At 40.4% G+C, this 13,706-nt stretch overlaps 1 protein-coding gene across 6 annotated transcripts in view; it reads right to left on the reverse strand.

The window, feature by feature from the left end:
* FRY (FRY microtubule binding protein) overlaps positions 1 to 13,706 on the reverse strand; it is a 598,740-nt gene that overhangs the window by 246,702 nt on the left and 338,332 nt on the right. For all 6 annotated transcript variants that reach the window (XM_069205570.1, XM_069205567.1, XM_069205566.1 and 3 more), the window contains exons 13-16: positions 11,464 to 11,572; positions 9,144 to 9,230; positions 6,758 to 6,929; positions 610 to 742 (exon numbers count right to left, since the gene is read on the reverse strand). In XM_069205570.1, coding sequence (XP_069061671.1) covers positions 610 to 742; positions 6,758 to 6,929; positions 9,144 to 9,230; positions 11,464 to 11,572 — 501 coding nt within the window. The remainder of the gene's footprint in view (positions 1 to 609; positions 743 to 6,757; positions 6,930 to 9,143; positions 9,231 to 11,463; positions 11,573 to 13,706) is intronic.

Below are 13,706 nucleotides of genomic sequence, written 5' to 3' on the forward strand. Positions count from 1 at the left end.
TGTCATCATGGATGATACCAGAACTCGGTGAGCCATAGGAATAGTAAAAGTTTAGGAGCTTTGCAGAGAATGGCAAAAGTGTTTGAAGTCTGGGCAATAGTCGTGAAAATAAAAAAATCTGAGAACACTACACCGAACAATTATAAAACTAAGGTGAACAAACAGAAAGAAGCAAGGAAAACAGATTCTGTAAACAATATTTCAGACCCAGACAGAGATCAAAATGAAGTCCGAATCAGAGACACAGATAAGAAGATGAACACAATCCTAATGACCAAGTACAAATTAAAGGCAAAGAGACAAACTGAAATGAACTCTAACACACATAGAAGCGCACATTCTTTAAACGAAGCATATGTGTCAAAACATTTTAAAAAAGACTGGCATTTTTTAATGCCACATACGGGACACCAGGTGTGATTTCGTATCAGTAACACCTGCACCCTTCGTGCACAACGGAAAAATGCACAACCGTGCTTTGCCAAATACTTGGCATAACACGCATTCTGAAAAGCTTAGCATTTCCTTCCTTGGTCTGCTTTCGATCACCTAACAATGCTGCAACCCACAGGCTTGACATATATGGTGTGAGATGTATGTGGCGCTCACGTGATCATGTCTTCCGGCTCCTTGTTTAACATCTGCACGTTGGTCAGCATCATACACCTGCCCACCTCCTTGTCAAGGTGCCGGAGCATGTTGTCCACTGCCTTTCGGACTTGGGAGTAATACAAGGACATCCCTGCAAAACATGCAAAAAACAGGCATGAGCACATTTTTCAGACATGCACATCCAACACGGTGGCTTCAAGGAGGCGTTGGCAGTATCTGCTTCCTAAATTTAACTGAAAAAGATGGGAAGGTAAAAGTGACAAATAGTTACAATTATTAGACACTTCATAACTGTGCAAACAAATATTTCAATTGTGCCTGCGTGGGAGGACCCAAGGTGCACTCCCTGTTTTTTTTTAAATTTCATATCGCACACAACTTAATTGCTCAACAAGACAGAAACGGGTCTGGGATTGCTCGTCCTACTATTGCACGGACGTGGCTTTAGCTGCTCTGTAGTGCTTAAAGCAGCATCAAGGCCAATTTGCATACGGTTGGTTTCTGTTTGTATTGACACAGTGAGCAAGAAATGATGGTCTGGAATAGGACTCAAGGTAATTATCACTGTGTGAGGCGAAATTTAGCACTGCACCTAGCAATTGTTATTTTTCCTACTTTGGGTCGAAATACTCAAACTTTATGCCGTGATTTGGCCATGATGACCCCGCATAAGTGTCTGAACCTGAAGTGACTCCCATCCGACAACCCCCTACTTTTAGACTACAAAAATGACATAAAGAAAGGACTGCATCGACAGGCTACGGGTAACTATGACACATTCTTCAGACTGCAAGCACTCCCCGAGGATGACTGGGAAATGACAACTGTGCAGCAGTTTAACAAGAGAACCAGGCTCCTACCAGAAACCTACTGACCATGAGAAGTTGTACCTTGCAGAGTAACCTGCACTTGGCCGAAAGCGCCGGGTGGACCTAAATATACCCAATGCTTCAGACTGGAGGGCGAGCTTTTGAGAGGACAGGGATGATGATGTGCAAAGATGTATCTAGCGTGACACACTCTGAGGAGAATCTAGGCACTCTGTGTCATTTAAGGGAGCCTAGCCGTTCCTATGATTCCCAGCCCAAGGGCACAGCTTCTAACCTGACCAAACGTTCACGAGTAGCAGGGAAATAAAGACCTATTCAGCATCCACATCAGAGATCTCTGCAGGTGATAAATCTAGCAAAAGAAGTCTTTTCGTCATGGGTCCTTCACCCCGCGCCCACAGGCTAATTGCTGCGCTACATGGTACATTCTGATTGAGCAAGGAGTATTTTTAGCAGACAAGCTGAATATGTTTGCCAGCTTAAGTCACAACCTTAAGCATTACCTACATTGCTGCAGCATAAATGTAATGTCTAGGAAGAAAAAAGAAGAAAGAGGAATAATCCACCTCCCTATTGGATTGGATAAAGTGCACAGCTTGTACTCTCACTTAACACAACCTAAGTGCAAATGCACACTTTTGGCATTGAATGACCAAAATGCGAGGGATTTCTGATATGGGAACACACACCTTTTGACCTGTGATGACATCACACTGGACCCTTTTGCCTAATATTCGCTGCTGAAAGGCTAGGGTACGGGCACGTGTTAGTAAATATAAGTGGAAAGGGCTCTCAGAGCTCCGGTCACTGTCCATTTGATTCAATAAATATTTATTCAGACCACAAGTCTTTACACAGCATAGAACACCTTGCCTGTAAACAACTTCCACATAAATAACATAGAATAAAATGTTCCCGAGATAAAACATTTAAAATCGTTTGAAACCCTCAATTCTTATCTATACATGCTTTATATATTTATTTCCCCAACGTACTGTATACGACCAAACTCCTAAAATAACCACATTCAGAATGATAATAATCTGCTTCAATCTCTTCATGTCACTATCCTGAAGAGTCCAGAATCCAGATGTAGCTAGGGCAGTGCCAATGGCAAAGCATGGGTACCAGCTGCTACCGCTTTCTACACCCAATTGTCGTCCATGATGTGCATGTGTTTTTCTTGCAGCAATGAAGTTTCAAACTCCTGGCATCATGAAAACAGAAAGACACCACTCACACCCACATTCAGAAAGGTGATCGAGAATATCACCTGTATTTCATCAATCGAAACCCAACTGTGATCTTCACTAAGGGCTGTGCACGTAGACCTCTTTATTTTTTGTGACTGGCCTTGTCTTTGAGAAGTGGTCCAAAACTGTAATAACCCTCAATGCACTACAGCCACCATATTCCTCTCCCAAGAGCTTGCCCTTACGTCTTTTTTCATTCCAAGAGTATTAAACACCAGATCCAATCCCACCTCTGGCCTCTCCCTTTACTCAGCTCCTCAGACAGTACCCGAAGAATTAAAGCCACACACATTTGAATTCTCAGAAATACCCAGAAACTCCACCACGCCCTTCCTCCAAGGCCTCAACCCAAGCAAAAACCGCTGTCACCCTATTCAGAAAAAAAAACCACTCGCTGGAATAACACCACTCAAACGCATTCTTTGCACGCTTATTTTTTTTAAAAGCTGGTTTTGTTTCACTTTGGCAATAGATCTGGGGAAAACCTTATTCTCATTCCAATCAGCTCTATTAACTGCATATGCCTGGTGGATTTCAATATTTGGATCGACCAATCTATTCTGTGTGGGGTCATTCAATAGAATCCTTCTTAACAATAGGTTAGGCCCCTAGTTTATAAGAACACTCATTGGGCTGGTCACACACGCGACCTCCTCTTTGCACAGTCGGACACTAACATCTCTAACGGAACCCCGATTCTGCCTCAAACTGCAGAAATACCTTTCACCTAGGCTATCTCTTTACCCCTATACTTTCTAACCCATTCTAAAAACGACCAAAAATCCACGGCACAAAGCCTCGACTGCTAATTTTACTGTGACACTTGCGATTAATCTCCCACAAAACAAAACAAGTCATTTGAAGAACTGGTCTCCAGTTCCAGTAATTGGATTACACACAATGCAGATCCCATTACTCCACACAAAACAGTCAGCAATTACAAATCAAAACTTCCGCTCCCTCTTTTAAAGAAATTCTCCAAACAGCAAAAGTGGCTTTTAAGAAAGCTGAAAGAGAATGATGTTCTGATTAAGCCACTGATGAATATTCCCTTTGCCAAAAATCATTGAGGAGCTATAAGTAACGACCCAGGAACGTCAGGGCATCATACTCCATGTCGAAACAGACAACACTGTTAACTTCTCAAAAGCAATTAAAAAAGTGGTAAAGTAGTCTCTAACTTAGTTAGCCCAACGTGTTGTAATATGCCAATAAATTATTCACAGGTCTTGTGCAATGGCTTCTTTCACAATAAGCAAAATGTGTGACTCTCTATTCAAATACGCCTAGACCATTACAAAAGATACTACACTTGATATGATGAGCTGCACTAAATCCGGTATTTCGGAATTCAAGCCGCATAAACTGGATACTTCAAGAAAGCTTATTCTTTCCGTAAATCAGACTCGCCCCTTGACCTGTGTCAAAGCACACATACTCCAGTTAGCCACTAACGTTATCACTGCAGTCACAACTAAGCTTGATAACATGTCACTTGTACAATGCTGTGTTCCATCCATTTAAAAAAGAAACATTGATGCTACCTGATAAAAACACTGTTTTTATGTAACTACCTCCCCATTTTGCTGTAGCCTTTGTTGACCACATTTATAGAAAAAGAAGTGCATTCCCCAGTGTGCATCTTTCTTGGAAACCAATAAATTCCTGGAACTCAGCTATCTGGATTGCACCCACTCCACAGACCCACTTAATATCTCTACTTGATGATTTAAGACTCTTAGTAGTCCAGGTTGACTCAACAGCTCCGGTTTTACTCAATCTCTTGGTGACTTGATACTGTATCGTGATATCCTGCTACAGCATCTATACTATGTGGGTGCCCAGGATAAAGTTCTCACCTAGACAGCTTTGAATTTGCATTGCCGTGCCCTGTCTATCTTCCTTCCTTTCAGTTGAACTCAGGAAACTCAAGAGTATGCACAACTGAGCTTATCTTTGAGCCCTACCCTTTTTAATGTATATGTTTATCCTCTTGCACAACTCATCTGAGCTACATGACTCAGATCCTGTTTTGGCCAGACGTAACTTCCTACAACCCTTGCTCGAACTTGCAAAACTTTCTCATAGAAATGATTCATGGATGAACATCAATTTTATAAAAATCCCCACTGACAAAACAGATTTCAGTTTACCCTGAAACTCAACTACTCTCTGATCGATCAACTGGTGACCTCAGAAAACTGGGTACCCCCAGGTACTGGAAGTACAAAATCTTGGTTTCTGGTTAATCATAATTTTTACTTAACCACATAAGGGACTAGTTGTGTTCTTCTTGTTTCCACCAACTGTGACTTGCATAAGTGTTTTTCTCATCTATCCACAATCTTGTGGTAGGTAGCAATAAAGCCCATGGCATTATTCAGGTTAGACTATTGCAACTCTTTGTATTTAGGTCTTCCAGCTTACTTTCTTTCTAGATTCCAGCGAATTTAAAAATATGGCTGTGCACCTTATTTTGAAACTTCCTTGCCACTCTCACATTTTGCCTCATATGACTGTCCACTATTGGTTAATCATTTTCAAATGTGTATTGTCCAAAATTCTTCGGATGGCTCATCATGCTTTAGCACAATCAGGGCTCCATCTATCTTTGTGCTAAACTGGTCCATAATCCTCATTCCCAAGCACTCAGATCTTCTCATGGGTTGTTTCAAGTTCTTAAATTCTGACACTACTAGATGGGAAGTCTGGCTTCCTTCTATGTAGCTGCTAAACACGGGAACTTACTACCATTGGCAAGGCCATAAAAACATCTCTTCGTTATAAACCTGCTTCAGCCAAAATAGCTTTCACAAACGTTTTCCTAGCACCTGGATAACCTTCTACTTGATCGCTGAGCTCTATAAATGCTAAGAATAAAATAAACTTATCCCATCTGATAAGAAGAACTATTGCCCCATCAGTGGTCTCAAATACATTTGTAAATTTTTGGCGAAAGTGGGAACCTCCTGGTTTCTAATAATATATTGGCCACCAATTAACCTGGCTTCTGCCCCAAAGATGGGACATAAACAGCTGTCCTACATGCTTGTGATGTTATCCTTGAAATTACTGGCCATGGATCTCCTTGCAAAATGATCTTCTTTTGATGCTTTGATAAGGTGGACTACGTCATTCCTGCACAAACTCGATCAGTGCCCCATGTCACAGGCCAAACAAAATGGTTTGAAATAATTTATCAAAGACAGGTTCTAATAAATATAAAAGTGGAAAGCTCAACCTTAGTCTCCAGCTGTCTCCATAAATCTTCAACATTCACATAAAGCTCCTTATGGGCCTCCTTTGCTCCCGTAAGCTCCTACTCAACTCCTATGAAGATAACATACATATTTACCTGTGAACACCTCGAAGACGTAAATCATACTGCTGGGCCACCACTTAAAGAGAAATTACATCACCTACACACACTCCAGCCTTCATGGAAAAAAACTGTGGTAACTAAAAATAAGTTTGACAACCTAGGCAACCTGTGAAAGGCAGACCTGAGCCTCAATTTCCATATTAGCAATAGTGGCCAAAGCACATGCCATCAAGCAAACTTGCTCAAAATAAACATTACTATTGATACCCAAATAACAGCAGCACCGTTCTGCCTACCAAAACATACTTCAAATGGTCTGCCCTGAGCAAATCCCATAATATCACCCAACATTGCTAAAATCTCAATCAGTTATAGCGGACCCTCCACTCAAACCACCTGTGGCTGGACCTCACCTGTCGAGCAACTGGTCCCAACAACTATGCTATGCCAATAACCACCTGGCATTCAGAAAACTACTGAAATCATTTCTATTATAGCTCCACCTCTCCGTCCCCATCCACCCGCCCCCGTGGCCTGCTCTCCTCTCTCTTGCTCTCGCACCTGGAAGCGACACATTTATGCAATGTGCACTATTTTAAAATGGATAAATAAGTAAATATTCCCAGTGTCTATGGATGGGTTTCCAAGCAGCTGAGAGTTGAACTCTTAGGCACGGAAGCAAGACAGGAAGCCATGCTGGTAAAGAGATGATATCAATAATACTGTCACTGGCTACTGACCTATCGTCTTAGCTTCGTCCTCAGTGAGGGTTTTGCTTAGGTAAGTCTTCTTCACCCTCAGTGTGTTACCCGAAGGAAGGACGGCTCCAGTAACTGGCATGGGAGGCTCTCCGTCTTTCTGCTGCAAGCTGTCTGCGATGACCAAGAAGGCTCGCAAACCAATGTTCATTCTCTACAGATAAGAAAATATAAGGTAACTGAAATATACCCATTTAAATAATCTCATGAAGCAGTTTGACCATTCATCACAAGAGCACCGTACCAGGTTATATAACAAATAATGTCAGAGACCATACTGTCCTTCTTGTGCCAAGAACACACAACTGGAATTCTGTAACCACCTTAGAACTTGAATCTTTAGTTTCTGAGATGTGTTAGTTGCATATTCCTTCTACTCAAAATGATTCACTTTGCAGGGGCGTTCTCTCAAATATCAACTAAACCATAACTTAGAATGTTATGACAAATGCACATTTTGACAAGACCCAACATCATTATAGATATCAACTCAGAACCATAAGTGTTAGCCAAGATAGCTCAGCGAGCACTGCTGAAATGTGATGCAACCGACAGGTCACACATCTGAATCCTGGTATGGCCAACTCAATGTGATATCCTTCCAAGGTGCTGGAATCAAGTACCATACAACAGTAAAATAACTTGCTATTAAGCACCACATACACACATATTACTATCATTAGTACTGTTACTATTATCATTAGTACTGTTACTATTATTATTCAGCCCCTGTTTGAACCAGGTGGAAGCTTCACATACTAGAACACTTACTGGCGAAGCTTAGGATACCATTGGCTGGCTGAATAATGAAAATTAGGAAGTCTGAAAGTTTAGGACTAGGTTCCCTCACCAAGGGTTAAAACTGGAGCATTCGTTGGAACCATGACAAAAACTGTGAACTGAAGATCGACTCCTTAGGCGCAAGAACTGGGCACAAAGATGATTCTTTTGTGTTGAATTTGGCCAACACATTGATGGATGTGAGCAGATGACTTCAGAGAGCAGCAGCATTTCCACCATCACACCACTTATCACATATTACTCTCAAAACCTTAGCTGTCCAACTTTGGAGACTACATTGCCTTTACCATATTATTTAGATGAACTTCAAGCAACCCATCCATGGTCCTTCTAGCTATTGTACCTTCAGGCAGTCTAAATACAAACTTATGAATGAAATATGCTAATTTACAATTTAAAGCTACATTATAGAACTTGTGTTTGCTACTGCTTTTACACTATTTACAGCAAACGTTAGTGCTGTGTGGCTGCAACAAACAAACCAGCAGCTTGAATTTATCTCTCGATCCAGCCTTTCAGTTACATCAACTTGGAACACATTAGCTTCTTTTTTAAACAGTTAGTGTAACACCTGCAAGTATGTTCCTACCTCCATAACTTCAGAGTCAAGAGGTGGAAAAATGTAGCACTGGATCATTATCTTTTCGTGTTGATTACCTCCCGGTTCTAGCCCCATAAACCTAAATTTGAAATTGGATATCCTGACCAATCACTGCAATCGATATTAGTGCATATTACTTTTCAGCGACAATTCGTTACTTGTCTGTGAAATACACTATTATGGGATTACTATACAGCAACCACACAGTATATTTTAATGTTTGTATACTAATTCACCCTATAGGAGTGCAAGTGGGTTTTAACTTGTACTTGGGCATTAGATTGTACAAGATATGCACAGAATCCTTGAGATTATGCATTGATTTGGGCACATTTTTGTTTAAGAAAAGTTGACAGGTGATCCAAAATTTGCATTGATGACAGGCTTGGACAGGGAATCACACTGTTTGCTAATTTATTAAAATCAATCTATATGACAATGCTTGGAAATCAATTGGTAAAGGCTTTTCAAGCCTGAGTTTGCTATCAGTGAAACGTTTTAAGTGTGAGAACCGCGTGAACATCCCATTCCACATACATCTTTTACAAGTATTAGCTTGCAGCCAGTTCATAACACTTGTATGTGCAGCATATGTTCACAATGTGCCACTACAAAAGTCACAGTGATAACATGGTACATTCTACATTGTGCAATTGCAACTACAGATTGGAAATTCATGTTTCATTCTTGAGAAGCAAGATTATTACATAACTTTGACCAAGTATATTACTTTGGATAATGCGAGGTAATTAAGCATTAAAGCATCAATAATGCAATCCAAACATTTCCTTAATAGTCAAAAACTCAAACACAGAACCTTAGTAAAGTATGCAAGCAGGCCCGGCGTGGGAGTCAAAAACACACCGTTAGCCATTTTCTCCCTTCCACCATGCCACACAGAGTGACAGCAGACCCACTCAAAACACTTCAGACACACTTCAACTACGGAAACACAGGGGGTTCTACCTCTGGGTTGAGACTGAAGGCTTTTGCTGGCTTTCCCACAGAGAGCAGGTCGAAGATAATTTCTTTCATGGCGAAATCAAGCCTTTCCTAAAGCGAAAAGACAATGAAAATGTATGACTGAAATTTAATTACATGTCAAATTTATCGGAAAAAGGGCTTTAAAAAGGCAGCAAAACAAAGGTGTGCGGGGTGCCATGTTAGGTGGTGCTCTTGCCTCCTGCTGTAATTAAGTGGCCTAATTTGTGCACCTGAATGCTCCTTATATTCAGCTGCAGTCCATGTGCAACAATCTCTTTTTGATGGGGGAATGGCATTACAGAGAAAATGGCAGAAGACTGCTGATTTATCCTCATTTGTGTCCAGCTGTCCTGTAATGGACAGCTTGGCTACCTCGTGCAGTTTAGTTTAAATTTTTGCTTGGGTAGATTATATGAATAATCCCTTTTGCTATGTTGAGATTTGGGTTTCAATCAAACGCTATCTTTATTTTATGTTTCCCATATTACATTATGCTGAGTGCGATTTATTTGATATATGCAATTTTTTTATCAATTAGGTCCAAAATGCACAACTTTTTCTTCCGTGAATTACATAAAGATGCATTTTGATGGAACCTAGCACACACCTGAAGTGAAAACGAGAGAGGCATTGGAAATTTAAGCATGAAAATCTATACATACATACTTACCAGTTGATATTTTAGTTGCAATATTGTGGCTACTAAATATTATGGAGCTACCATACTTAAAGACAAGTGTTTTGATTCCTTATCTCATTACTCATATTGAGTATTTCCCCATTAAAAGGTGTCTACAAGGCTTTTCAATAGGCAAAAAACACTGTTAATTAGTAAGGCTTACACAAAGTAAATAGATCAATTTTCACAAAACCCTGATGTGAAATAAATATGAAAACAATAGAACATTTCCCTGGTGGTCACTTTGTGGCCTATTGGTCAGAATATTGTTTTGGAACTGATTACCCTAGCTCTATGTCTGGCATTTATTTTTAATTGAAATGTATTTCTATCCACTAAAAAAAATCCTACTCTTCATTGGTAGAATATTTAAGTTATAGAAAGACTCACAAACCAATATTTATTCTCCTGGGATAAAAATATACCTGAAGTGTAGGTATATCTTAATGACTTTTGCTCAAAGGGTGCTGTTTTACTTGGTTTAAACATATTCGATGGGACGTGCACAAAACTGTTTATCATGTGTGCAATAATGTCAGTAGCTTTAGACAGTCTGATTGTCATATATGGAAACATGGCTGGTGTCATATATGGAAACATGGCTGGATAGGTTTAAAGCATGTGAAATATCTGCTATACATACATCATTACCCAAATATCCTCCAGGGTTATCCACTGCCTATGAATCGCTGTTTTCTATAATGGGAATGGTACGCACGGTCATTCTGCAGGATGGAGTAGGAGAATATATGAAAATTGCCTGAAACAACAATGCCTCCTGGCCAGTCACTATCAAGTGTGGGCTGAATTGCAGCAACTGCAAACATACGGACACTGTTGGGATTAGGTGCACTCCTAGGAGGGTCTACCACAAAACGCAGATGAACATTATTTCGAAAGACACAAAAATATTTTTTTCTGTGAAGAGCAGGAATAAGTGCTTTTCCGGAGTGTAAATAATTAAGGAACACCCCAACAGGGCTGTAAAGGAATGGGGTTCTCAATAGGGAAAACAGTTACCCCTTGAATAAATAAAGAAACAGTTATTATGCAAATACATATTTGACCCAAATTTAAGCACACAGAATGCATAATTTTTTACTTGTTTGAAATTTGCCCATGCATACAATTTACACATTCGTGTGAGCGGGTGGTGGTGTGTGCAAGTCTGGGTTTTTTTCGCGACTGCTTAAAAAGCTATAATTTTGGACTAGTGCTACATGAGTACATTTCTAGCTGGCGTACCCAGGACTTTGCGAACCAGGCCCCAAGTACCCTTATGAGAACAACACATCACACACCCATTTTGGCTGAGTAGACTGTACAAGACAAAAGACACAACAAGTATGCATATCTGAAAAACTAGAAGGCTAAGGTAAACTATAAAGTGTAAATAACCTATCAATACAGAAGTACAGGAATGATGCTAGGGAGGTTATACCCTAAACTTTTGAAGAAAAAAAATAAACGCTATTTATCGTCACCCTAGAAGGCATTTACTGTTTGTCGTAAGCTCTTCCAGTCACTACTGCTCTTAAAAACATACAAGTGTCCTTTTATCAAGTGTGCAAAAAGCTAGAGGCACTATACAATATGTACTTACATAACCGCTCTGTTCCATACCTGTGCAATAAACTGTATAATTTTTACAAAGATGTTGAGCGGCATATCCCTTGGTACCACAACACGGGAGCCCTTGGGGAAAAGTGTTGTGATGATGGTTATCAGTCGGCTGGGGGAAGAAGAGAATAAGACATTGTTAAGCATACTATTACTTAAATGAAAAGGCATAGTTTTCTGCACTCTGAAGAGTCCCTTGTTGGGGCCACCAAACTCGCAATCACGCCCATAGTCTATTGATAAATATTTATCTTGGGGTATAAGAGCACAACTTGATGTCTGCACATGTCTGTGAAAAGTATGCCATTAGTAAGTGCTCAGTCTTTCCAAATAACCAACTTTATAGTCATTTTCAGTGCACTAAATCTCAAAGGACGTTTGCAGTAATACAGATACATCCACCTAGCAAAACACCATTTCAAATGATATTTAGGCGACTCTAAAATATTACACCAAAGGGCCCTAAATCTTCTGATGCATCTGCAGGCTTCACATAATGGCGTCCTTAGTACCTTACAGAAATCGAGACCCGCCAACCCATTTGCCAAACAAGGGGCCTCCATTGTTCTCCAGTCCTGAGCAATGATCCCCTAAGCTACAAGTCGGTGTAAACTGATAAAAGCCTTCCATTCCCAGTGGCTTTGTGGTCCTCAAATATACAGAGTAGAGATTTCTCCTGGGTGAGGACCAGAGCCTGTGAATGGAATTCGGCTAGTCCATCCCAGCATTCCCAAAAGACCCTGCATCTCCATACCGTATGAATGAAATCCCAACACTGACCTTCATAACAAAGGCAGAGTGTGGAGGAGTTAAGTTCGCCAGTATGCTAATATGTATACATATGAGGAATGTTAAAGGTTTTTACATTAGTGCCCAGAGCCAGGGGAAGCTGCCAAGAGCAGTGAAAAGTAACTATTATATTAAAAATAGAAGAAAACTGATTACAAGTATACCAGGCGTTTTTATTGACTTTTGACCCAGAACCAATATCCAGACTTCTAATTAAGGCTCTCTTAAAAAATGTGAGCATGTGGATATCAGGTTGTAGAGTTAATCTAATGTCCGTAACCACGCAGGAAACATTGGTAACCCCGAGTCACATTCGATTTTTTTAAAAATCCTTCACAATTAAAACAGTCAGAGGAATTTGCATCAGAGGGCCACTGGGCCGAATTCTTAATCTTCATTCTCTTCCGTCCATGCAACCTATTGCTCAGGTTCACAAATCCAAGATAAAAGCACATAACATATTCGTAAAATGGACCAAACCTGAGAAGTAGGACGTAACCAAACTTAGCCAAGTACATACCCTGCTTCTGACACCAGGACAAAATAAAGAACATGTAAACACACCTTCTAACAAACAATGTATGCTCCGAAAATAAGTTTGTACTCTATGCACCAAAGAAGCATTGTTTTCAGACAGCTTGGTTACTATGATTAATGGCACTTTCCACTGGGCAACAAAATCTTATGCACAATGAGGGAGAATACAACAGAGGCAGTGGGATGAAACAGTAAATACTAAAAGAGGTAACATACTGAGATTAAAAACTGCAATGCAAGCAAGTTCTGAATGGATGACCACCTAGTTCACAATCAACTGAAATGATCCCCTGGTCACAGGCGTGACCTATTGACCTATACGTATGTTAAGTAGTGTGAAAGTTTAGGGGATCTACCAGCCATTTGTCTGTAAATTGTGCGTTTGTTGCATGCTGCTTTACCCTTCACTAAAGCCTGTATTCCTGCCTTATCCTCTTGTGCTCAGAGAGTCTCGCAATATGGTTATTGTGACAGGTCAGCCAAACTTGCCAACATGGTCTTTTACCACTGCATCGCTATCCCACCCCGCCCTCCTTCCGCAAAATCTGTTTCTTTAAATCGGTGTAATTATGTAAAGAAATTATAAGAAAACTACATAGGATGGAATCTAGTACTGCCCCCTTGGAAACTAAAATGCAAAACCAGGCCTGCAACACAATCTGACGGGACCTTGCCTGCTTCTTTAGCTTCGACGGTACAAACAAACGAGATTATGAAATGGGGTGGTGTCCTTAGGACAAGGTCATACCAATATTTTAACCTGCAATTCCCCTCCGCCCAGCTGACTGGATATGGGATTACAGCGCATCTAGACTACTGCAGCATGTTTACACTGAAAGCTCTCCTGACGTCCACTGCAGTTCAGTGTTACATTCAAAGTCATTTGCAATTTGTGCAAGACTTACTCAAGCAATGGCTTA

This window comes from Pleurodeles waltl, chromosome 8 (genome assembly GCF_031143425.1).
Source record: "Pleurodeles waltl isolate 20211129_DDA chromosome 8, aPleWal1.hap1.20221129, whole genome shotgun sequence".
In the NCBI taxonomy this organism is placed as follows: domain Eukaryota; kingdom Metazoa; phylum Chordata; class Amphibia; order Caudata; family Salamandridae; genus Pleurodeles; species Pleurodeles waltl.